Source organism: Camelina sativa, chromosome 1 (genome assembly GCF_030686135.1).
Source record: "Camelina sativa cultivar CO46 ecotype springtype chromosome 1, ASM3068613v1".
Taxonomy (NCBI): domain Eukaryota; kingdom Viridiplantae; phylum Streptophyta; class Magnoliopsida; order Brassicales; family Brassicaceae; genus Camelina; species Camelina sativa.
The window spans coordinates 26,686,084-26,710,719 of NC_141880.1; the positions used below are offsets into that span (position 1 = coordinate 26,686,084).

Consider the following 24,636-nt stretch of genomic DNA (forward strand, 5'->3'; position numbering starts at 1 on the left):
TAAAATTCGTATTATATTCTACTAAAGTTCGATTATGAATGATTTAATCGAAAAACCCTCTGTAATGTACGAACGTATATATATGATTAAATAACAAAATTAATTCTTACGAAGATAAATAATTTTTTTTTAAGAAAACAAAAAAAAGGCCAGAAGAATCTTAAATGTGTAGGTAAGGAAAATGAACTTATCTATAAAATAAAAGAAAAAAGAGTTAACAAATAAGTTCTATAAATTAATATCTGATAAACTAATAAATATTACAAAATTGTAAAATTATCCAATCTCAAATCGGGTTGGTATAAAAATTAATAAAATAATAAGATTTTTTTTTTAGCATCCTTATGTAAAAAATGTATTTTTTGTTCATTATTATCATACATATTAAAATGTCAAGTACATATATAAATAATTATTAATTCATGCTATAAATAATAAAATATATCAATGAATAAAGTATCATAATTTAAACTAAATTAATTTTTTTTTACATATTTTTGCTGTATTATTCAAAAATTTAATGAAGTTTGAACCAAAAAAAAAGAAGAGTAGATTTGCATTTAAGAGATCTCTCTCATGCAATGCAAGTGCCAACAAACCTGAGAAGTGTGAGAACTAAAAAAAATTGACTCCGTTATAAGAACGGGCCCCACCTCAGCAGCACTTAATTGGTGGAACAGGCAAACGAATCAGGGGCAAATCTGTAATATCCCAAACAATTAATTCAAAAAAAAAGAGAGAGAGAAGAAACTCATCAACAGTTCAACACCACGCCAGAGGAAAGAGAGAGAGAGAGAGAGAGAGAGAGAGAGAAAACAAGTTTACACTTACAGAGGGAAGCTTTTAAATTCTCTCTCGCAGTTCATTTTTTTTTTTCTTCTTCTTTGCATATTCCCTTTTTTTTTCCCTTTTTTTTTTTCTTTTTCTCGCTACTTTATATCTCTCTCTCTCTACTTTACCTTTTTTTTTTTTTTGGTTCTTCTTCTTCTTCTTCGTCTTCCTCTGTTGTTTGTTCATCGGAAAAGGAAGGTTTTGTTTTGGTGACTCCAATGGCGGAGATAACTCATCCTCCTATGGAACAGCTTCAAGACCTTGAATATTGCATCGACTCTAATCCTCCTTGGCGTACGCTTCCTCTCTTCTCTCTTCTCTCTCTGTGTATATATATGCGACGTTTCAAAACTATATAGTTTATGCAATGGAATATTATCTTGTGTTTGTTTATGGGACTAATTAATTAATGACCACCTTAATTTAATTCGTAATTAACCAAAACCGGAGTTTATGGGACCTCTTTGATTTGCCTTTTTGTTTTTTTTTTCCGTAGTGCAAAATTAGCTATGATTGATTGATTGATTAACACGAACTCATTTTGTTCTTCTACTACATACATTTTTGCAGCTTGAGATATAAATTTTTGCTGATTGTGTCTTTTGAACCCCTTTTGTTGCTTGTAATGTATTTAGTAGTAGAACACAATTTTTTTTATAAAATTGAACCTCTTGGTAAACGTTTTCATTGCAGCTGAAACGGTGTTACTAGCTTTTCAAAACTACATTCTAATGCTTGGATCAAGTGCTTTTATACCCGCATTGCTTGTTCCAGCTATGGGTGGCTCTGATGTAAGCCTTTTAATATAATCTCTCTACTCAGCTACGGCTGGCTTATCAGTATCTATGTTGTTCAATCTAATTCCTTGTATCTTTTTTTTTTTTTTTTTTTTTTTTTTTTGTGTTCAAAAGGGGGACAGAGCTAGGGTTATACAGACACTACTCTTTGTAGCTGGTATCAAGACACTTCTCCAAGCTCTTTTTGGTACCAGGTTGCCTGCTGTTGTTGGTGGCTCTTTTGCTTTTGTTGTCCCCATTGCTTACATTATCAGCGACTCTTCCTTGCAAAAAATCTCCAATGACCATGAGGTACATAAAAAGAAAAGCCTAATGAGAAAACACAAGATCATTTGTTTTTTCCTCGTACAACTGTCTCGTTTATACATAGTAACAATGTAGTATGTTCTTGTAGAGGTTTATTCACACGATGCGAGCTATACAAGGGGCATTGATCGTCGCGTCTAGCATACAGATCATTCTTGGCTACAGCCAAGTATGGGGTCTTTTCTCAAGGTATATCATTACTTGTGTTGTTTTTTGTTTTTGAAAGACACATTCATTGTCTTAACTATACTATGAGATTCTTATCCAAATTCATTACTTGCTTTTCATCTTTTTCAATTTCAGGTTTTTTAGCCCTCTTGGTATGGCACCAGTTGTTGGATTGGTTGGTCTCGGTATGTTCCAGCGAGGATTTCCCCAGGTAACTCATACAAAGCCCCACTCCACAGACCACACCATGACTTTGCTTTAAACATTAATGAAATATCTCTTTTAAAACTTTGATTGTCTTGTTTTATAGCTCGGGAACTGCATTGAGATTGGACTACCGATGCTATTGCTTGTCATTGGACTAACCCAAGTAAAACCTTTGTGTTGTTTTAGACTTTCTTTGCTTGCTCTCCAAGTTATTTCTCTCTTTGCTTATGCTATTTTCTTTCTTTCTTGGCAGTATCTAAAACATGTCAGACCATTTAAAGATGTCCCAATCTTTGAAAGGTTTCCGATATTGATCTGTGTAACGATTGTTTGGATCTACGCCATTATCCTTACCGCAAGTGGAGCTTACAGAGGCAAACCATCACTTACACAACATAGTTGTCGAACAGACAAAGCAAATCTTATATCAACAGCTCCATGGTATTCAGCAGCTCAGTTTCCTCATGTATTGTGGTTACATAGTACATATCTCATTGTGCTTATAATGTGTCGTCAGGTTCAAGTTTCCATACCCTCTCCAATGGGGGCCTCCAACGTTTTCAGTAGGCCATTCGTTTGCTATGATGTCTGCAGTTCTTGTATCCATGGTCGAGGTAAAGAAGCAGAACATTGTTAGAGTCATTGCAAGTAACTTAAGTTTAATTGTGTTAGGGGGTCTGAGATGATTAATTTAATGAGTTGTGCAGTCTACTGGAGCTTACATGGCAGCTTCAAGATTAGCCATAGCCACGCCACCTCCTGCTTATGTATTGAGTAGAGGCATTGGATGGCAGGTAGTGTGATATAAAAAGACACATATAAATGCATATCGCAGCCTCTAGATTTCTCCTATATCTTATCTGTTATGCAATGTTTCTTGTTAAAAATTCAGGGCATTGGTGTATTGCTTGATGGTCTATTCGGAACAGGCACAGGTTCTACTGTTCTAGTGTAAGTAAAGTAACTTCTTGGAAGCTATCGTTTTCGCATATTCACTGCTCTTTAATGAAGGTGTTAAAATGTGTTTGCAGTGAGAATGTAGGACTTTTAGGCTTAACAAGAGTTGGAAGCCGTCGTGTTGTTCAAGTATCCGCAGGCTTCATGATTTTCTTCTCTACATTGGGTACAAAAACTTACTCATACTTGTTATAGGCTTTACCATTCATTCTATTGTATCGGATCCTACAGTTTAAAAGCTTTGTTGTTTGTTTTGATCAGGCAAATTCGGAGTTGTGTTTGCATCGATACCAGTCCCAATATACGCAGCATTGCACTGTGTCCTCTTCGGCCTTGTTGGTAAAGACCATCACAAAACTGAATACACAACATCATCTCACTGAAAGAAAACATTTGTCATTTGTTTTATCTTTATTGCAGCTGCGGTTGGTCTATCATTTCTTCAGTTCACTAACATGAACAGCATGAGAAACCTAATGATCACCGGTCTATCACTCTTTCTCGGAATCTCAATACCTCAGTTCTTCGTCAACTACTGGGACGCTAGACATTACGGGCTAGTTCACACAAACGCAGGATGGTTCAACGCCTTCTTAAACACAATATTCATGTCTCCAGCAACAGTTGGTCTAATCATAGCAGTGTTCATGGACAACACAATGGAAGTAGATAGATCAAAGAAAGACAGAGGCATGCCTTGGTGGGTCAAGTTCAGAACATTCAGAGGAGATAACCGTAATGAAGAGTTCTACACTTTGCCTTTTAACCTCAACAGATTCTTCCCTCCTACATAGTAGTAGTTCAAACTTTGATTCCCGATGATTCTTTTTTTTTTTTTGGTAGCGGTCTTTATATTATGACCCTAGTTGGAAGTAAAATTCAAAATTTTATTTCTTATGTAGATTCAATAAGATCATTTACATTGTTCATATTTCTAGATTTTTTTTCCTTTCCATTAGAATTATGTTCGTGTAAGCGACGAATTCATTATGAATTCCAGTTATTAAACAAACTGGGCTCTGGTGAAGACAATCACCATTATGTTCCATATCTTTCGTGTTCAAACCATGTCATAATTATTACAGTCATTAACACCATCCCAAATAACAGTTAATCTTGGCTAATGGTTTAAACAATAATTTCAAAACATGATTCGAAGGAAATAGCTAAGATTGAAAGTTAAAAACTTCAAAAAAATTGGGAAGCCTCAGTAAGCCAGCGTTTTTCACATCAAAGAGTATAAAACTCAGACGGTAATTCCATATTTTAGCAATAATCATCATCGGTAACCTTCCCAATAATCAAAAAATGGTTTTCAAAAATCTAAAATGTAATCGCCGAAATGGCTCCGTAGATCGTGTAATAATCGAGATCCACAGGTTCCTATCAGTAAGCGAAACACGTACATCTGTTTATGTCCAATGTAGCATCGAGGATCATAGCCACATAAGAGCTACCGTCGACGTGGCATCGGACAATTTTAATAAATCAAGAAAAAATAAAAACCCTCAGCGAACCCTTGTCAAATCACCCACACAACGAACACAGAACGGTGGGAAGTACGGTGAAGACCCGGCCGAGGAGTCAAGTACTCGACCGTAAACGGATCCGGGTTTGGGATCCGGATACGAGCCGGGTTAGACTGATCGGGGGATGGGTAATTCACCGGATGCAATCCTCGTTCAGTCCGTTGTTGTGTAAAGTGTCATACGGCACTTCCTATCTATGGGATTGCTTCTTCATCGGGAATTTAATAAAAAAAAAAAAAAAAAATTGAGAATCGAAAAACTAGCAACGAACTGTGTAAAAATTAGGTTGAATAAGCTACAAAAAAGTGGATGATGATACGAGAGAGAGAAGAGAATCTGAATTTATATAGAAGGGGTACGAGTCGGCTTAACTTTAAAACCCTAATCTCCTTCTCGTAAACCCTAGCGTTTTGACAGAGTTAACATATGGCCCAATAATAGCCCGTATGTATATGTGGGCCGGAAGATATACTAAATCCAAAGGGCTTTCCGAAATGACTTTTCCATAAACCTATTCTAAAACCCCAGTGACGTAACAATTCCATGACTGGAGTAGCCCATTCTATTGGTATTGGGTAAGCCAGAACTTAAAAGAAACAAGCAAGATTGGTCTTCATGGTTGTGGTCCTGTGGACCTTGCGGTTCTCAAATAGTTTTTCAATTCTTTTATTTTATTTTATACCTATTAAAGATTTTGAGAAAAATAGTTTTTTAAAACCAAGTTTGTGGAATCAAAATAAAATATGAACATGTAGACAATACATATATTTTTTTTAGTCTGATTCTTAAAAAGTGAATGCTTAAAGTGGTTAAAATTTCAACTTTTTGCAATTTGATTTGGAAAAAGATTATAGAATTCAATTAGTAAATGATTGCTGTGGATCTCTTTGTATGTGGAAAGTCAAATATTTTCGTAAAAAAGTTACAATTTATGAATAGTAAACAAAAAGTAGTCCAATCCATATATGGTTTTGTATTTTTCATTTGATGCAGCTATTCAGAGTTTTACCCAAAGATTTAGAGATACATATCTCTTTTCTTGAGTTAATTACTAGATATATGGACTTATTTGAGGGGTATTTATAGGTTTTGCCATTTGTCCAACAAACTTTCAAAAATGTCATTTTTTATATCTACGAACACAAATTTATACATAACGTTTGGATTTATTAGGTTTCAGTGTTTTTTAAGATATAGTTTTTGTTATGAAGTATGTGTTTTATGAAAAAAAAAAACTCTAAAAGATTTCATATTTAAAAATGGCAAGATTGAAAATTATTGAGACAAATGGCAAAAACAAAAGATTTTAATCAAATAAATGGCATTTTGTGTAAGAATCCCCTCTTTTCTTTGTTCTTTGTAAACTCACAAATTAGAATAAATTCTATAAGTTTCTTTCAGTATTCTCTTGATAACACTTTTGGAACCCATCTACACATTTATTGACCACATAAACCATCGAAGGGGAAATATTTTTACTAACAGACGCCCATTGTCACAATACGTCAAGTTCATATGATTTCCATATGTACTACAATATAAATCATGGTCCACTACTTTTTGTTTTGTGTCAATTGTCTGAAAATTCTTCATTTACCTTAGCAAGAATGCTTCTAAGCTAATTTTGACGTTTAGAGTCTTTCCTTTCCTTACTCTAAACTGTATTTCAATAATCACGAAAAGAAAAGCAAGAATTTTTTTTCAACCAATATAAAAGGAGATCCAAATAGAAACACTTCAGAAACCGTATAACCATTTGTTGCACATTTATTTCAGCTATTAAACCAGAACCGGCTAAACCGATTTACTCCATTAGGCTATGTAACTTTAACAGTACAGGCACGAGCACACACACGTGTGGAAGGAGACAAGAGCGAAGAGGGTTAATGGGACCGGAATGAACAGTGAGACTACGTGTGAGAGAGTCCTAAGGCACGAGGCATCGTGTTCTGCGAACGGCTCATCTTCTATCATGTGGGTGCCACTCTCTTTTGCCCACTATCTCGATCTCTTCAAAATTTAGCAATTTCAAAGTCTTACCATTTTTTGTTAAATTTGTGTAGCTAGCTAGCTCGTCAGGAATCTTTAGACATTTTTGTAACTTTTGTCTTCTCACACCTTAAAGTCTGTCTACAAGAATTTTTGTACTTTTATCTACTAGACTTGTATTAGGAAATTGTTTCACAAAAAAAATAGCGAGTGACTCTAAATTTTGAAATTATTTTGATATTTTCTTTCTAATTTCTACGGTTGGAGACTCATCTCACAAACTAGTAGTATAAAGAATTTTACAAAACATGGTAGGGTCGGCGTGCAATGTTACCTCTATTATTGTCTTTACTTATTTTTGTTTTCTATTTTACTTCAAAGGAAGGATCTATAAGAATTTTTATGACAGCTAAATAGAGGTAACCACTATTTACCCTACACACTAAATAAAAAATACTAAACAGCTAACCACTAGTAAATAAAGTATTCAACTTTACGTAAAACAAAAACAAAATGATTCAGATTCATAAAAACCCCATCAATTCTACTCATGATTAGCTGTAAACTCTAAGCATATACATACAAAGTTTACAAACTGCAATAACATGTGAAAGATGGGATCAATGGATCATAGGGGAGAAGGTGATGCAAATTATATGACATTGTCACATGTGAAATGAATATTGAAATACTCAAATACACTAGATAAAAAAATCTGTCACGGTCAGCTGATCAATCTTGATAAATCTTCTATCACTTTTGGTAGCAAAGTGGACAATTGTGTCAGGGTTCAGATTCAAGGAAAGTTGGGAATTGTCAAAGAAGGAGGAGCAGGAGTCTATTTGGGCTTACCAGAATGCTTTAGCAGCTCTAAGGCAGATATGTTAGCCTATATCCATGACAAGATGAAAAGCAGAATGTCTGGTTGGTATGCTCGCACTCTGTCTTATGGTGGGAAAGAAATTTTGCTCAAATCTGTGGCAATGGCAATGCCAGTCTTTGCAATGTCGTGTTTCAAGCTTCCAAAAAAGACCTGTGAGAATCTGACATCGGCTATGTCTGCCTTCTGGTGGGATTCAGTAGAGGATAAAAGAAAAATGCATTGGCTTGCATGGGATAAACTTTGTCTACCAAAACATTTAGGGGGTCTTGGATTTAAAGATATTCAAATCTTCAATCAGGCTTTGTTGGCTAAACAAGCATGGAGGATTATTCAAGAAGAAAACAGTTTGTTCGCTGCTTTTTTCAAAAGTAAATATTTTGATGAATCAGATTTTCTATCTGCTGAACTTGGAGGACGACCTTCCTTCACTTGGAGAAGTATCTTGCATGGTAGGGACCTACTAAAAAAAGGTTTGAGACAAATGATTGGAGATGGTGAGTCCACCTTTGTTTGGTCTACTCGGTGGCTTTTGGATGGGGTTATGAGAGCTCCCTTAATGAAGAACATAATCTTTGATCTAGATATGAAGGTTAATGAGTTGATAGACGATTCGACTTTGACTTGGGATTTGACTAAGCTGAATCATCATTTCTATCCAAGGGATGTGGAGTTGATACAGAAAATCAAACCGGTCTCTTTGTCAAAAGATTATCTTATCTGGGAACATACAAAGAGTGGAGCTTATACGGTGAAATCCGGTTACTGGGCAGCCTACCAAAGAGAAAAGATTGAGTTAGTAACCAAAGCTATGATGCAGCCTTCTATACTCCACATAAAAGATCTGATATGGAAATGTGAGACTCTATTAAAGATTAAATCGTTTATGTGGAAAGCTGTGTCTGGTGGAATTCCAGTTGCTGACAAAATGGTAGCAAGAGGTTTGAAAGTGGACACACGATGTCAAAGATGTGGCAATGAAGGAGAATCGTCAAACCATGTCCTCTTCTCGTGTACGGTAGCAAGACAAATTTGGGCTCTATTCAATTTCCCTTGCCCTGAAAATGGGTTTGATTCTCAGTCACTATACCAGAACATGTACTACCTGCTATTGGTTAGCAAAAATCCAAAAGTACAGGTAGAAACTCGGAAAGCCTTCCCTTGGATTCTCTGGCAAATTTGGAAAAACAGGAATCTTCTTTGTATTGAAGGGAAAAGCTTCAGTCTTCTTGTCACGATCAGCAAAATCAGAGAAAATGTGCAAGAATGGATTCATGCTCAAGCTTTGAATGAAGTTACGGCTGAGCGGGTAAAACAACAAGGTTCCCAAATAAAAAAGCGTTGGCTTCGTCCATCAGTTGGCTGGGTTAAATGCAACCTCGCTTGGTCATGGGACAATGTCTCAAATGTAAGTGGAGCAGGGTGGGTTCTGAGAAATGATGCAGGTATGGTCTTACTGCATAGTAGAATGTCTTTTGGCTATGTGATTTCAAAGCAGGATGCGAAACTTCAAGCCTGGATTTGGACCATTGAAAGTATGTTAAGTCTCAACTACAACAAAGTTAGTTTTGTTTCAGAGGACAAAGATTTCGTTGAAGCTGTACTTAGACCAAAAGCATGACCATCTCTTAAATTTCAGTTCCATATGCTGGGAGCAAGTTTGGAAATTTTTTTGGATTGGAACCTGGTGTTGGAAGACAGAAACTCAAATCTTGGAGTTCACCTTATAGCTAAGAGCGTCACAAGAGAGGATTGGTGTCAATCGTATGTAGCAACCGGATATCCATCTTGGTTACAAGATCTCTTTGAGGAGGATAGGGCTAGTTTATAGTTTAAATCTTCAGTCAGTTTTTATTGGGATGGTTTTTTGTTAATCCGTCTTGTATTTTAGTAATCCAACATGTCAATCAATATATAATTTATTCAGTGAAAAAAAAAAAAAAAAAAATCTGTCACTAAGAAAGATTACGTAAGAACCTAATAATTTATTCACTTAGTAATAATTCCTTTTGGATAATAAGACCCAGTCTTCTTTACCTTGTTTACCACCACCACTTTAGTTAGTCCTCCCCTCACTCTCCCACAACACCACTCTCTCACAACCCTAAATCTCTCTGTGGCTCCTTCTTAAGCTCTCATCTCTCTCTCCCCAACTCACTTCTCACCAGAAGCTGAGTATGGATCTTCTCACACCTCTCGTCTTCCTCATCCTCCTCTCACCCATTTCTCTCTCAGGTAACAACATTACATTACATTTATCAAGAAAACATAACATTACATTACAAAACCACATTCTCATTACTCTGTTCTCATGTTCTGTTTTTTTTTTTCTTACAGATGCTGGTTCCATCGGCGTAAACTACGGCCGTATCTCCGATGAACTACCCTCCGCATTCAAAGTAGTCCAGCTCCTTAAATCTCAAGGAATCAACAGAGTCAAGATCTTTGACGCAGACCCATCAGTTCTCAAAGCTTTATCCGGATCTGGTATCAAAGTCACAGTAGATGTCCCAAACGAGATACTCTTCTCCGCCGCAAAGAGAGCTTCCTTCGCCGCTTCGTGGGTCAAACGCAATGTAGCTGCTTACCATCCTTCAACACAGATAGAATCAATCGCTGTTGGTAACGAAGTCTTCGTTGATCCACACAACACCACTATCTACCTTATCCCTGCAATGAGAAACATCCACAAAGCTTTAATCAGTTTCAATCTCCACTCCGACATCAAAATCTCCTCACCTCTTGCCTTGAGCGCTCTTCAAAACTCTTACCCTTCTTCCTCCGGATCTTTCCGACCAGAACTCGTTGACACTGTCATTAAACCAATGCTTGACTTTTTACGCGAGACTGGTTCAAGACTCATGATCAATGTCTACCCTTTCTTTGCTTACGAAGGCAACTCTGACGTCATTCCTTTAGACTACGCTTTACTCAGAGAGAATCCAGGAATGGTTGATTCAGGCAACGGTTTGAGATACTTTAATCTCTTTGACGCTCAGATCGACGCGGTCTTCGCAGCTATGTCGGCTTTAAAGTACGACGACATCGAGATCATTGTGACGGAAACTGGCTGGCCGTCGAAAGGAGACGAGAACGAAGTCGGAGCCACCATAGCAAACGCAGCGTCTTACAACGGAAACCTAATACGTCGGATCTTGACAGGTGGTGGTACACCGTTACGTCCTAAAGCAGATCTAACGGTGTATCTCTTTGCTCTGTTCAACGAGAACAAGAAGCTAGGTCCGACCTCTGAGAGAAACTATGGTCTCTTCTTCCCTGATGAGAAGAAAGTTTACGACATCCCTTTCACTACTGAAGGGCTTAAACATTACCGTGACGGCGGTCATACTCCGGTTACCGGAGATCACCAGGTCACGACGCCTCCTATGAGTGGTGGAGGAGGTGTCTCGAAGAGTTTGAATGGTCAGTCTTGGTGTGTAGCTAACGGTGACGCTGGTGAAGAGAGGTTACAAAAAGGTTTAGATTATGCTTGTGGTGAAGGTGGTGCTGATTGCCGTCCGATTCAACCTGGTGCTAACTGTAACAGTCCTGATACACTTGAGGCTCACGCTTCCTTTGCGTTTAATAGTTATTATCAGAAGAAAGGACGCGCCGGTGGGAGTTGTTACTTCGGCGGCGCCGCTTACGTCGTTAGCCAACCACCAAGTGAGTGTAACTCCTCTTTTTTCTTGCTAATCAGTGTGGCGCATATTAAGAGTAGGTTTTGGGGCTTTCATGCTAACCTACGCTGATTAGGGTAGCGTAGTTTTAGGGTAGTGTAGATGTGGGTTTAATTATATGATGTGTGGACGACAGAGGTCAAATGTTCCCACGTGAACATATATAGTAGACCACTAGTGTTTTAACTTGTCGTGGCTTTACGTCATCTTGGTGTTAAAAAAGAATCCTATGATATTTATTTTTAGATATTTTAAGTTTGATTTGTGAATCTAATCTCAAAGAAGCTGATTGGTTTTTGATTTAATGTGAATATGCAGAGTATGGAAGATGCGAGTTTCCGACAGGATACTAAGGAAGACGATTTAGAGATTAATTATATATATATATATATATATATATATATATATATTCGTATCTTGATGTATTTTTGTTTGGCCGGAAGTTTTTAGTTAATTTTTGTAACTTCTGACTTTTTAAATGTTGTGTTGTTAATATCAACTGAGACGCGCGATGTTCTTGATATTAAATATTTAGGTAATGGAATTATTAATGTTGGGTAAGCTGCAGAAGTAGAGAAATGTTTGTGACAGTTTTTGTGGTAATTACTATAACTAGGTGAGAATACCCGCACTACGTGTGGGTTTTTATCTATTAAAGTACTTAAAAAAATTATATTATATTGAGTATAACCAAAATTTAGTTATATTGTTGCATTTTGAAAACCAAAGAATTTTCGTTTATTCAATTTTGTTAATGTTATTTTTTTCATTTTTATATACTTAGAACTTTTAAAGATATTTTTTACACTAAAAAAAATAAAATACAACACAACATTACTAACATATCTCAGCATTTTCTCAAATAGATGTTCTTTGGTTCATTAATTTTACCACTAACATATCCATATATTATAGGAGTTAATTAAGAGATCGGCATTTTTTCCAAAGGTATTATAAGAATAGGGCTTTCTACCCGTACTCACAGAATTAGTCATTTTTAAGAGATTGAAAAGACAAAATTGTCCCTTCTCTCCAAAGAATCGAATCGATTGTCTCTCCCCCTCTCGCAATCTGTAATCTCTCTGTTCTGATCTTCTTTCTCAACTAAACAAACAATATAGCCCCAAAAAAATCTATACTAGTATTTTTGCACCATTTTTTGCTCAAAAATATGTTTATGGAAACATTTATCATTGAATATTATTTAATGCTTATATTCATATTCAAACAAGTTTAGTTAATTCTCTCTACTATCCTTATAACCAAACAGAATTAAAATAATTTAAATATCCATATAGATAATATTCTGTAATTAATATAGATATTTAGAAGATTTATTCCATATTTAATAAATTTATTTTCTTATCATCTTTTTTTTTTAATTTAAATATAGTGAATAATCATATAATACATAAAGTTAATAAAAACATATATTTTTTTCCTGCATATATTGTGATTCGAATTTTTTAAAACGAACATATATTACTTAATTAATTTAAAAAGTGTGTGTTCAACATACATATATAGTAAATTTACGGTAAATAGTAAATTATATAATTTAAGAAGTTTTTAATTTATAACTAATATATCTAAACTTAATAAAAAGATTAACATATGAATATTTTAAACGTATTAAATTTTCAAAATAACGCAAACGAGTTATATTATATGACGGGTTGTATGACATTACATGGTTGAAATGATAATACTAAAAATAAGATATCCTTAATATGATACTTCAATACAGGTTAAAACCTTATTTTACTATTTTAACAACAGTAATATAAATATGTCGAATCAAACTGATTTAATTAAGATTGTATTAAACAAAAATTGTTGTGCAGTATACCACAAATTATATACTAAATCACTAAAATTCTACATTAGCAAAATCAGTATTAAAATAGTATAATAACAAAACAAAAAATCAAAAAATAAAACTTGCTCTGCGGTACACCGCGGGTCATAATCTAGTTAGCTAAGAATATAAATAAAGAGATCTGGAGAAGTTAATTTCAATTTGTAGGGTTTTAAATTTTTCTGAAAGTTTCAATTTCCCCTTTGTAATTTGGAGATTGGCTGAGGAGAAGAGAGGGAGAGTTTCGAACTATCAGGTTCGTTTTTGGCATGCAACTTACACTTCATTTCTCTCTAATTCAAAGGTAACAAAAATCCCAAATTTTTTCCATTTTACAACAACGCTTTCATCTTCTTTGATGCGTCTCTGTATCGCAGGAAGCATTGTGAGAATCGCCAGAAGTTGGAAGGTATGTGAGCTCTCTTTATGTGTCATCTTTGAATGAGTTGTAATTTTTTTTATCTGTACTCCAGAAACGAATCTAGTGGGGTTTTAATCATGTCCTTTACAATATGTGTGTTTCATATGTTGTTTGGGTTCCATCGGTTTTAGTTCCTTAGGGTATAGTGCTTCTTAATTAATAGTGTGTTTAATTTGTTACTTGGGTTTTGTTAGTTGTAGTTCTTTAGGGTTTAATGTTCCTTTATAAGAGTGTGTTTGATTTATTTCTTGGGTTCCCTCAGTTATAGTGTTTAGGGTATAGTTTTTTTTTTCATATATGGTGTTTGATTCAGTCATTGGGTTCCATTAGTTACAGTCCTTAGGTTATATTTCCACTTAATACATGTGTTGTCCTCTATTATTGAATTCCCTTTCTCTCTTTGGTTTACTCTCCTCATTTAGTTGACTTTGGATCATACTAATTTCAGAGAATCCATCAACAAGCACGTCTTCATAGTCATTAATTTCTACATCTCATGGTATTGTTGCACTTTTGTAATCTGAACGGTTTGATCTATGGTAAACTTTGTTATTTACTTTTGAAATGTTGGCTTTTGCGTTTGTTATTTTTGCACAAAGATGTCTGATTTAACATTATTCTGTTAGTGTTTGATCTTAATCTTTATCACTTGGTCATCTATATTTATCCTTCTGCAGGTGTAAACACTGCAAGGAGGTGTTCATGAGATAATTTGGCTTATACATTGATGAGAGAAGTTCCGGAAGAAGAAGTCAACAACTCTCTCTCTCTCTCTCTTTCTTCTACTCTTGCTAAAACGTGAAACAATATGTAAATTTCTTATATTGTAAACATATTGTTTACATATTGCTTTAATTTTGACTGAATCGATTAAACATTCTAAGCAAAAAAAAAAAGCAAAGCTCCACCAAGGACAATTAGTCTTTTTGCCCTACAAAAAATGCTCATTTCTGTAAGTATGGACAAAAATACCTAAAATGATAGTTTTGCTCACAAATGCCTAAATCAACAATAATCCCTATATTATAGCTTCCAAAACATCGTGGGATGTTTTTTTTTCCTTTTAACATCTTGAAAAGTTGCTTGTCCCTCTACCTTAAATCTTTGGGAAAATCACTAGTTTGACCCAAATTGAGCAGTTAATTGCTAGATTAACTCCTAAAATTTAAGGGTCAGTTGGGTTAGTTTTATACCGAAAATACCCTTTTTTGCTTTGTTAGGAAAAAAAAAAGTCAATATTACCCTTGGTTAAAAATTCCTGCAATTTCGTTTTTTTTTTTTATTTTTATAAAAGTCTGCCATACAAGTAATGACAGATTAATTTGTAAGTGGCAGATTTATTGTCGATGGCAGTTTTTCTTTGGCAGACTTATTTTAGATGGCAGATTAATTTGCAGAGTTTGACAGCAGATTTTGTTTCTATGACAGATTTATTTGAAGTGTGTAACGACAGTTTTTTTGTGAACAACAGATTTTCTTAACGCGACAGACTTATTTATAAAGTCATGACAGATTTTCATTGTTTTAGTCAATTTTCTTGGAATTTTGTGGCAGATTTTTTATGATTGTTGTAACAGTTTTATTTTTCACTTAAAAAATCTGTCACATTGCGACAGATTAATAAACGTAAAATTAATTGCTAGTTTGACATATAGTGGTGACAGATTTTTTGTAAGTTATGACTGATTTTTGGATTGATGGAAAAATCTGTTGTTTGATAACAGATTTTCGAAAGTCTTTTTAAAATTGCTATATTGACCCACATGCACAATATACGTTATGGCAGATTTTCTTATGTCATGACAGTTGTTTTTTCCTACTAAAAAATCTGCTGCTTGATAACAGATTTATTATATATGAATACAATGATAACAGATTTGTTTTATGTTGATATAGTGACAACAGATTTTTTAGTCATACTTTATTTTTAAAAATTATATTAAAACAATAAACATCATATTTTTTAATCATTTTGTTTTTTTCATAATCATATTTTTTAAATCAAAATATTAAATGCTATATTGTATTTTCGTTTTAAAAAAAAATAACAATTTTTTTAGGTTTTTAGTCTATTTTTTAATCATTTTATATTTTTCATTAATCATATTTTTAAATCAAAATATTAAATGCTAATATTAAATGCTATTGTATTTTCGTTTAAAAAAAAAAAATAACATATTTTCTGGGGTTTTAGTCTATTTTTTAATCATTTTATATTTTTCATTAATCATATTTTTAAATCAAAATATTAAATGCTAATATTAAATGCTATTGTATTTTCGTTTTAAAAAAAAAAAACATATTTTCTGGGGTTTTAGTCTATTTTTTAATCATTTTATATTTTTCATTAATCATTTTTTTAAATCAAAATATTAAATGCTATATTATATTTTCGTTTTTAAAAAAAAGCTAAAAAAAATCTGGGTTTTTAGTCATTTTACCTAAAAATTGTGTCATTCTAGTTATTGGATAAATTGGAGTGTTAATCTAGCAATTAATTGCCAAATTTGTGTCAAACTGGTATATTTTCACTAAATCTTTAGGAACTTCTATATAGGTCAAAAAAGTATTTAACTTTTTATTTCTAAATGGTCACAAGAAAGAAGGAATCTTATTTCAGCTCATTTTGTGGTACATGTTTATGAAAATGTAAAACCTGCTAGTGGATATATCTCTACCTCTTTTAATCCTGCTATTTTCAGGAGTTTTTTTACATTGCTATATCTTATAAAGCTGCTGCTATTTCCAATAATTTTATTATTCCACTTCACATGTACTTCATAATGTAGCATAATTAAATTTCCGGGATTTCGAAACCGAAAATCGTAAAACTACTCCTCATGTTGTAGATAAAGAGACTGCAAATAAAGTTTTTCTCATTACTTGGTTTTCAGATCCAAGATTCACCCATAACCGATACTTAAACCATGATGATTTAATTATCTAAGAATCCACGTTAAAATATTCGATAATAAACAGACATATGAAAGAGAATAAGAAACCTTTCACATATTAATCCAAACAGATCCTTGGTATATACATTTGCGTCTCTGTCCCATTTGACCAAAGTCGCAACAAATACAGTCAATGAGACAAAGTAAACATCTTTAAGTGTATCATTTGAAAGCTATGCATCCCCGTCTTTGTTAAAAGTTACTAATCGACTACAGCCTTTTCGGTTGTAGAAGACTATGAGACATCATCTTGATTTCGGATCGTGATACGTGAGGCTGCAAAACTACAAGAGTACATATATATGTTGTACTTAGTGATAATGTCGATAAGATAATTAGAAGAGCGAGTATCAACCTCTTGCAATTCACACGTCCTCCTTTGTATGTGTTTGCACCCTGCGCTAATTATAATCACATCAGTAATTTAAAGAACACATTAATGGAAAACATGACACATTATGTTTTTATTTAGCTCAATGTCTTAAAGAGCAGTTATATCATCTTGAGAGATTAGGTGATGGATCTCAAATCGAATGTTTAAGCTTTGAGAACGTAGAAGAGGAGGCGAGAAGCTCAAGAGGTTTTGTAAGTACATGAGAGTTAGCCAACTTTTATTGTATAGATTAGTTGAGGATTCTTTTAGGGAAAATAAAGTCTCTACTTATGTTGACCAAAAACAAAAAAGCGTGAACCTTTGTATTTGTTCTAAATTCTATCTAATATTTTATTTAAAAAATAAAACAAAATTAAAATAAAAAAAACAAAACAAATTAAGGAAACAAATTTTACATACTTTTATTTAAAGAAAGATAAATATTGGTTTGGTTTAGATTTTACAATTAAACGAGTTTATATATCGGTTTGGGTTTATAAATGAGAATTAAGATTTAGATTTTATAATTAAAACAAAATTATATGTTGGTTTGGGTTTATAACTTGTAACCATGTATGTATCCGTTTTGTATTCTTTATGCTTGTATACGTTTCACTATATTATTGGGCTTCAGATATAGTTATATTGGTCAGGAGCTTCATAAGGAAATATCTCAGACTTTATGAAATGGAATACCATCAATGATGGAAAACTCAAGTGAAGTAAATCTCAGAATTTTTTTTGTAATTGTAATCTAGTTTGTAAACTTCTCTACTTTCACGCTTGTTCAAAACACACTTATTAAATGTTTTAACTGCGTGTGCATTTAAAATGATGGATATGGCTTTCTTTTGCTACAGCTTGTTTTGTAGTTCTTATTTTCTATATAGATTTAGTGCACAGTGAAACATCAGAATAAGGTACTTTTTCATGCTCTAGGAAGGATGTGGTGTCATTTTCGGATGGTCTACTTGCCAATGTTTCCATAACTTCTCCTGTTTTATCGCTGAGAAAGGAGCTTTTCACTGTACCATATCATGAAATCAACTGGAATGAAGCACGCAATTTATGCGTAAAGTTTCATGGAATGGATGGTGAATATAAGCTAATCCTTTAAACGAAGTTACTTGCTTTCTGTGAAGACCTGAGCATTTGTAGTTTATAATGAGATCGTGTTTAGCTAAACTAACTTTACTCAGTATGATTCCTTACACATATTGGTGAGATGCTAGGGGCTAACTACTTTTAGGCTGACAGTTACATTTTTATCGAAGGAGGCTCCACACCCACTTGTGCTATCACTTCATAAGATTGCTGCGTCTGTTCTAATGCGATGGCCTGGTGCAAATTTGAGAGAAAAGGCTTTAAAAACCACAATAGAACATATTCCTTATGAAGATGAGAATACCAGCTTGATACGTTTGTATTGGACCTATGAATAAGGTATGCAAAACAAACTTCCACAACATTATCTGTACCATTTTCCCTTGACCATTATTCTCTTTCAAAAGTTAAGTTTGGGTATATGTTCGACTTCGCATTTTTGTTCTGTTTTTGAATCTTCTACTTTAGTAATATTTGTTTGTTCTGTATTAACAGTTATTAAATATGCTATGCTTTCAAGTTGCACCTACCAAATATCCATGAATTTGGCTGGTAAGATGAAGATGTGGGTACTACATATTTGTATATATGATTATGTTAGGTAAATTAGGGACCAAGGTGGCTGCTGAACCAGTACGAATATTATGTTTTACTACATTAACTAATAGGAGGTTGGGAGTTACCCTAGCATGTATTTGACAGAATATATTTTGAATCATAAGAAGGAAACAAAGAACTTTGATGAAGCTGTCTAACCTAACATCTTGAGAGCATCTGCATTTCTATGTACTCTGCCATGTTTTGTTCTCTTCAGGCAGAATTCAGAGCAAGAAACAATATCTTATACTAAGACTTGAAGGAAAATTCTATGTATTAATTGGCAAGATAACCAAAAAGCTGGGCCTGAAAAATTCTACTTATAAATTGGTTAAAAAAGCATGTTCTTATCTTACTTTATAATGAGAAGGAGAACGCATTCCTCTTTTCAGACATTCTTTCAGATAGAGAAAATCCATCGAGCATCCTTGAGAGTCATGTTGGAGGGAGCAGGGAAGGGCTCGAGGGTCTTGGTTGAAAGATTGAACACACAGATGTCCACCTCATTAGGGGGAAGGACATGGGTGACTTTCTTCCAGTTGGTCTTGGAACGGATAAGGTTATGATGAGTGAAATAGATGGAGTTTTGTTTGATACCAAGGGTATTGTTAGCAGGCACAGTGATACCCAAGTCGAGAAGCAGGGCTTCATCACCAAGAGAATCTATGTCAAGAAGATCATGCATGTGGTCGTCTGGGTCAGCATTAGGATCCATCTTGTAGACGCGGAAGGCCCTTTCGCTACTTTCAGAGGTTGTGATTGTGACCAACAAAACCTCTCCTGCTGTAGTAACAACGATGCTAAAATAACAATCATATCCAAGACGAGCAAACGTTGGGGATGGGTAAGTATCACTCCTCGTGAGTTCTTCGAAACCTTGCTGCCTAGAAAAATCTAAGACTCGAACGAAACGACGCGTCGTTAAAATGTATAGACGGTAACCCCGAAGAACCAGACGTAGTAGGCCAGTTAACATCCTGGGGATACCATAGCTAATCCGAATGAGATCGTAATGAGCATTCCCTTGCTTGTAAAACCCTAAAAAACAAGCAGGGGCGTCAAAGAACCAGACTAAAGACAACTCTTGCGTCTTCTCGTCTACCCACAGACGTCCCCTAATCTCATCAGCGTATAATGAGTAAACAGAGCCACTAGTTAATTCTTATTCAAACTCCCTATCTCTATCTTCCTTACGCTTCAGAGCGGAGTCGTTTGATAGGAGCGACTCTAATGGAGGAAGATCAATCCTATTCCCAGTACTTAACACATCTATAATATATAATCTGGATCGAGAATCTAGCATCAGGAACCATTTACCGCAGCTTGCCAGGAATCGACTCCCTGAAGTAGAGTTTCTCCCAGCTGCTCTCCTGTAAACCATAACTTTTTCGTATGGGTTGTACAACATGCAATCAGTACCGTCTTCAAGAAAAAGCATTAGCCATGGAGATCTGCTTTCCCGGGGAACTGTTTGTTTCGAAACAGAATACCAGTTGCAACAAACCATCTTCGCTCGATGGAAATCCACAAAACTCAAAAGTTCAAACAGAGATCTGAGGATATCGAGAGGGAGCTTCGACCAGTTGACAGGGTTATGAGTTTCCATGGTGTTTCGAGTTTGATAATTGATAGGTTTGGTTTCTGGAGAAGGAGAGAGAGATAAAGAGAGAGAAAAAGATGATTACCGAAAGAGAAGGGATGATTTATTCTTCCACAAAGTTACAATTAACTATACTCACGGATTGTACCATACCAATATTAAATAAATTAACGAAATACTTACCAAAAGAGAAGGGATGATTTATTGTTCCACGACATATATCATCGAAATGCTCGAATCAAAAGTAATTCTTTGGACTCAATTGTTGGACCATCGTCATAGTGGTATTGTCCATGAATTTAATTTGATCATGATGATGAGTATTCCTCTCATTCAGGGTTGGATTGATTACTTTGAAAGTTCTAATATCATACAAGTCACCATCGTCGATATATTTCCGGAGTTTAGCGAGTGTATTTGGTAAAACGCTAGCTTCAATTGTGTTACCCTTGACAGTTTAATAACAATTGTGTAAGAAGTGGTATATATGAGAGTTGTTAAAAATTGAAATTTAAGTAAGAATGATGTTCAATTAACGGCGCTAACCTCTACATCCACAAGAAGCAGTACTGATTTGTGAAGAACTCGCTGATACTCGAAGAATGTAAGACCTTGGCGTGTATACGCCAATTAGTTCTTCCGTGAAGAAGATCAGCAATTTTATCGAATCTCATGATTTTCTCAAATTATGGTTTTTCCTATTTCTTCTTTGTTATCAAAAACGAAAAAGGGATCCTGATTTAGTAAGAATACAAACAATCACGATTAAACGTTGCGTCTTAATCGTTTTAGTGTCTCACTTTTTGTTTGACTATTAAATATTTTTAATATTTATTATTATATATATAATTACAGCTTAAAGCTCAAGTTTGTAGTTAATAGATATGATGTAAAATTATATATACACTTTATGATACAGCTAACAATTATATGTTTTCAAACAACATTGTTGAAACCAAATAAAATATAATCATGTGAAAATTTTAATTAGTATTTTAGACCATCTACAATGTATTTATCTATTATTTTATAATATTGAATAAGTCTAAATTAGAAAATGGTTTTCTCTAATGTGAAATTCTATATCTGACTATAAAATAGAGGTAGTGTTAAAGATATTAAAAATCACTTTATTTAAGAGAAGAAATATAATTCAAGTCTAAATACCCAAAACAATTATCCAACTACAAACCATAATTATACAGTCTCAAATACCTCTTTGAAAACAACATTAAGTGTTTTATTCTGGCATTTCCCATCTTTATCTGTAATTAACACCTTTAAGTCTTTTCTGGTTATGACTCGAGAGAAGGCAACATAAAGGTGTCTATGTGTGAAAAAACGGTTTCGGTAGAAACAATCCAACATGTTCTAGCGTCTGGCCTTGACTTTTGTTTATAGTAATTGCAAACGCCACGATAACAGGAAACTGTCGTCGCCTCATACGAAAGGGAAACTTTGCATCAGGTGGACTAAAATACATCCTAGGGATAAGTACTATATCACCAACCTTTTTTCCTATCACGATTTTTGCTTCTATTACATGATTGGCCATCTGAGTAATAATTAACCTCGTACCGTTACACAAACCTCCCTTAGGATCTATATTCCTTAGCAACATGACATGCGCTCCTATTTTCAAAGTTAAAACATGGCTTGGCAATCTAGAAACTTGTATACTGTTTAGGAATTCATGAGTGTAGATCATATTATCATGAACATTTGTATCTGACATTTCAATACTATCAGAGCTAAGATATCGTCTCTCCTCACCTGTAAATAAAAAATAAAGATGGAGTTTTTGATATGTATTTAATATTAGTATTTTTGAAAATTCTTACTTCAATATCCGTATTCCATATCCTATTTAATTTGCATACTTGGTAGCTTGCTAAGCATAAATTGATTTATCTTATCAACATCATCATTTCTTGGACTTAGAATAGCTCTTTCCTTAAAGAACGTTGGATCAGTTCTGCTTGCAAAATTTTCACCGTAGATTTCTTTAACTATTGCTTGAATAGGTTTTCCACTTGTATTAAATAATAAATCATCCAGAATTTCTATCTCCACATCTCCACTATTTGTTTCGTTGATTTTGCCATCCCAGATATCAAGAAGCCACTTTGAAAAAGTGGCGAGAGCACCCGCATTCATACTATTATGTGCCTTGCGAAGTCTCAAATTTTTGGTAAGTTTAAGAATCTTACAACTATTCCAAAGAACAGATTGAGTTGATAGATGCTAAAACTGTCGCTACTCTTCCTCCTTCTGTAATAACAGGTAGAATCTGTCTAAAATCACCTCCTAACACAACAACTTTAACTCCAAAAATCTGGTCACACCTCATGATATCTCGCAAACTCCTATCCAGAGTTTCGTAACAAAGCTTGTTCATCACTGGAGCCTCGTCCCATATTATGAGCATTGCTTCTCTAATTCAGTCAGCAAGATCAGATTCGACATCGATCGTACACACATAATATTCATTAAGATTGATTGGAATACCAAATCTTGAATGAGCCGGTCTACTACCTTACAAAAGCAAAACAGCTATACCACTTGAAACAACATTCAAAACAATATTAACCTTAGACCTTAAATCAGCACCAAGAATAATCCACAAGAAAGTTTTGCCAGTACCACCAAATCCATGAACAATAAACATACCACCTTTGGCGTGATTCACAGAGTGAATGATTTCTTCATAAACACTTCTTTGCTCCTCAGTTAGAACAGGTAACAACTCATTGTACAATTCTTGTTGTTTATGAGGCTTATATATTCTCTCAAATGCGATAAGCCTATTTACACATGTGATCATCATACTATTATATGGTTTAGGCATTTTCTCATAGGTCGTAAGAGACGTCCCATTCGACCGCAACATCAATTCTATTTTCGTTAAACATATATTTTCTATCTGAGCCCGTGTCAACATTAGACCTACAATAGTAAAGTTAAACACTTATTTATTGTGTAAGAAGTCGTATATATAAGAATTGTTAAAAATTGAAATTTAAGTAAGAATGATGTTCAATTAACGACGCTAACCTCAACATCCACAAGAAGCAGTACTGTTTTTGTAAAGAACTCGCTGATACTCCAAGAATGTAAGACCTTGGCGTGTATACGCCAATTAGTTCTTCCGGAAAGAAGATAAGCAATTTTATCGAATCTCATGATTTTCTCAAATTAGGGCTTTTCCTGTTTCTTCTATGTTATCGAAAACGAAAAGGGGATTCTGGATTTGTAAGAATACAAACAGTCACAATTAAACGTTGCGTATTAATCGTTTTAGTGTCTCACCTTTTGTTTGACTATTAAATATTTTTAATATTTATTATTATATATATAATTACAGATTAAAGGTAAAGTTTGTAGTTAATAAATATGATCTAAAATTATATATACACTTTATGATACAACTAACAATTATATGTTTTCAAACAACATGTTGAAACCAAATAAAATATAATCATGTGAAAATTTAATTAATATTTTAGACCATCTACAATGTATTTATCTATTATTTTGTAATATAGAATAAGTCTAAATTAGAAAATGGTTTTCTCTAATGTGAAAGTCTATATTTGACTATAAAATAGAGGTAGTGTTAAAGATATTAAAAATCACTTTATTTAAGAAAAGAAATAGAATTAAAGTCCAAATATCCAAAACAATTATCCAACTATAAAACCATAATTATACAGTCTCAAATACCTATTTGAAAACATCATTAAGTGTTTTATTCTGTATTTCACATCTTTATCTATAATTAACACCTTTAAGTCTTTTCTAGTTGTGACTCGAGAGAAGGCAACATAAAGGTGTCCATGTGTGAAAACCGGTTTCGGTAGAAACAATCCAAAATGTTCTATCGTCTGATCTTGACTTTTGTTTATAGTAATTGCAAACGCCACGGTAACAGGAAACTGTCGTCGCCTCATACGAAAGGGAAACTTTGCATCAGATGGACTAACATACATCCTAGGGACAAGTACTCTATCACCAACCTTTTTTCCTATCAAGATTCTTGCTTCTATTACATGATTGGCCATCTGAGTAATAATTAACCTTGTACCGTTACACAAACCTCCCTTAGGATCTATATTCCTTAGCAACATGCCAGGTGCTCCTATTTTCAACGTTAAAACATGGCTTGACAATCCAGAAACTTGTATACTATTTAGGAATTCATGAGTGTAGATCATATTATCATGAGCATTTGTATATGACGTTTCAATATTATCAGAGCTAAGATATCCTCTCTCCTCACCTGTAAATAAAAAATAAAGATGGAGTTTTTGATATGTATTTAATATTAGTATTTTTGAAAATTATTACTTCAATATCCGTATTCCATATCCTATTTAATTTGCATA

At 34.0% G+C, this 24,636-nt stretch overlaps 2 protein-coding genes, 3 non-coding genes and 2 pseudogenes across 6 annotated transcripts; 2 read left to right on the forward strand and 5 right to left on the reverse strand.

The window, feature by feature from the left end:
* The first annotated feature begins 752 nt into the window (after window positions 1-752).
* Window positions 753-4,195, forward strand: LOC147950449 (nucleobase-ascorbate transporter 1-like). The gene is made up of 13 exons (XM_087463179.1): window positions 753-1,125; window positions 1,525-1,622; window positions 1,743-1,919; window positions 2,023-2,123; window positions 2,238-2,313; window positions 2,413-2,472; window positions 2,563-2,750; window positions 2,827-2,923; window positions 3,017-3,103; window positions 3,202-3,260; window positions 3,341-3,432; window positions 3,528-3,605; window positions 3,687-4,195. The coding sequence occupies exons 1-13, from the start codon at window positions 1,050-1,052 to the stop codon at window positions 4,058-4,060; spliced, it is 1,563 nt and encodes a 520-aa protein (XP_087319305.1). The 5' UTR covers window positions 753-1,049; the 3' UTR covers window positions 4,061-4,195.
* A 276-nt stretch (window positions 4,196-4,471) lies between these two features.
* On the reverse strand, window positions 4,472-4,552 carry LOC147950450 (small nucleolar RNA snoZ7/snoR77). The gene has a single exon (XR_015565652.1). It is a non-coding gene; the product is annotated as a small nucleolar RNA snoZ7/snoR77 (small nucleolar RNA).
* A 40-nt stretch (window positions 4,553-4,592) lies between these two features.
* Window positions 4,593-4,743, reverse strand: LOC147950451 (small nucleolar RNA snoR2/U65). Its single transcript, XR_015565681.1, has one exon. It is a non-coding gene; the product is annotated as a small nucleolar RNA snoR2/U65 (small nucleolar RNA).
* Window positions 4,744-4,949: 206 nt separating this feature from the next.
* LOC147950452 (small nucleolar RNA U49) lies at window positions 4,950-5,014 on the reverse strand. The gene has a single exon (XR_015565688.1). It is a non-coding gene; the product is annotated as a small nucleolar RNA U49 (small nucleolar RNA).
* Window positions 5,015-6,622: 1,608 nt separating this feature from the next.
* On the reverse strand, window positions 6,623-6,759 carry LOC147950453 (uncharacterized; annotated as a pseudogene).
* Window positions 6,760-9,679: 2,920 nt separating this feature from the next.
* On the forward strand, window positions 9,680-11,905 carry LOC147950454 (glucan endo-1,3-beta-glucosidase 12-like). The gene is made up of 3 exons (XM_087463183.1): window positions 9,680-9,899; window positions 10,002-11,330; window positions 11,663-11,905. Exons 1-3 carry the CDS (start codon window positions 9,842-9,844, stop codon window positions 11,695-11,697), a joined length of 1,422 nt encoding a protein of 473 aa, XP_087319309.1. The 5' UTR covers window positions 9,680-9,841; the 3' UTR covers window positions 11,698-11,905.
* Window positions 11,906-18,062: 6,157 nt separating this feature from the next.
* Window positions 18,063-20,358, reverse strand: LOC104699095 (F-box protein At2g14290 pseudogene; annotated as a pseudogene). Its single transcript, XR_015564545.1, has 2 exons — window positions 19,008-20,358; window positions 18,063-18,288 (listed from the first exon to the last, which is right to left on the reverse strand). The product of XR_015564545.1 is annotated as an F-box protein At2g14290 pseudogene (transcript).
* Between the last annotated feature and the right edge of the window lie 4,278 nt (window positions 20,359-24,636).

Bases quoted from the DNA above. Each gene is read 5' to 3' on its own strand.
- LOC147950449 (XM_087463179.1), top strand. From the start codon at position 1,050: ATGGCGGAGATAACTCATCCTCCTATGGAACAGCTTCAAGACCTTGAA. The intron at 1,920-2,022 runs GTACATAAAAAG...ATGTTCTTGTAG, and splicing joins AAATCTCCAATGACCATGAG to AGGTTTATTCACACGATGCG. The intron at 3,104-3,201 runs GTAGTGTGATAT...TTAAAAATTCAG, and splicing joins GTAGAGGCATTGGATGGCAG to GGCATTGGTGTATTGCTTGA.
- LOC147950454 (XM_087463183.1), top strand. From the start codon at position 9,842: ATGGATCTTCTCACACCTCTCGTCTTCCTCATCCTCCTCTCACCCATT. The intron at 9,900-10,001 runs GTAACAACATTA...TTTTTCTTACAG, and splicing joins CTCACCCATTTCTCTCTCAG to ATGCTGGTTCCATCGGCGTA. The intron at 11,331-11,662 runs GTGAGTGTAACT...GTGAATATGCAG, and splicing joins CGTCGTTAGCCAACCACCAA to AGTATGGAAGATGCGAGTTT.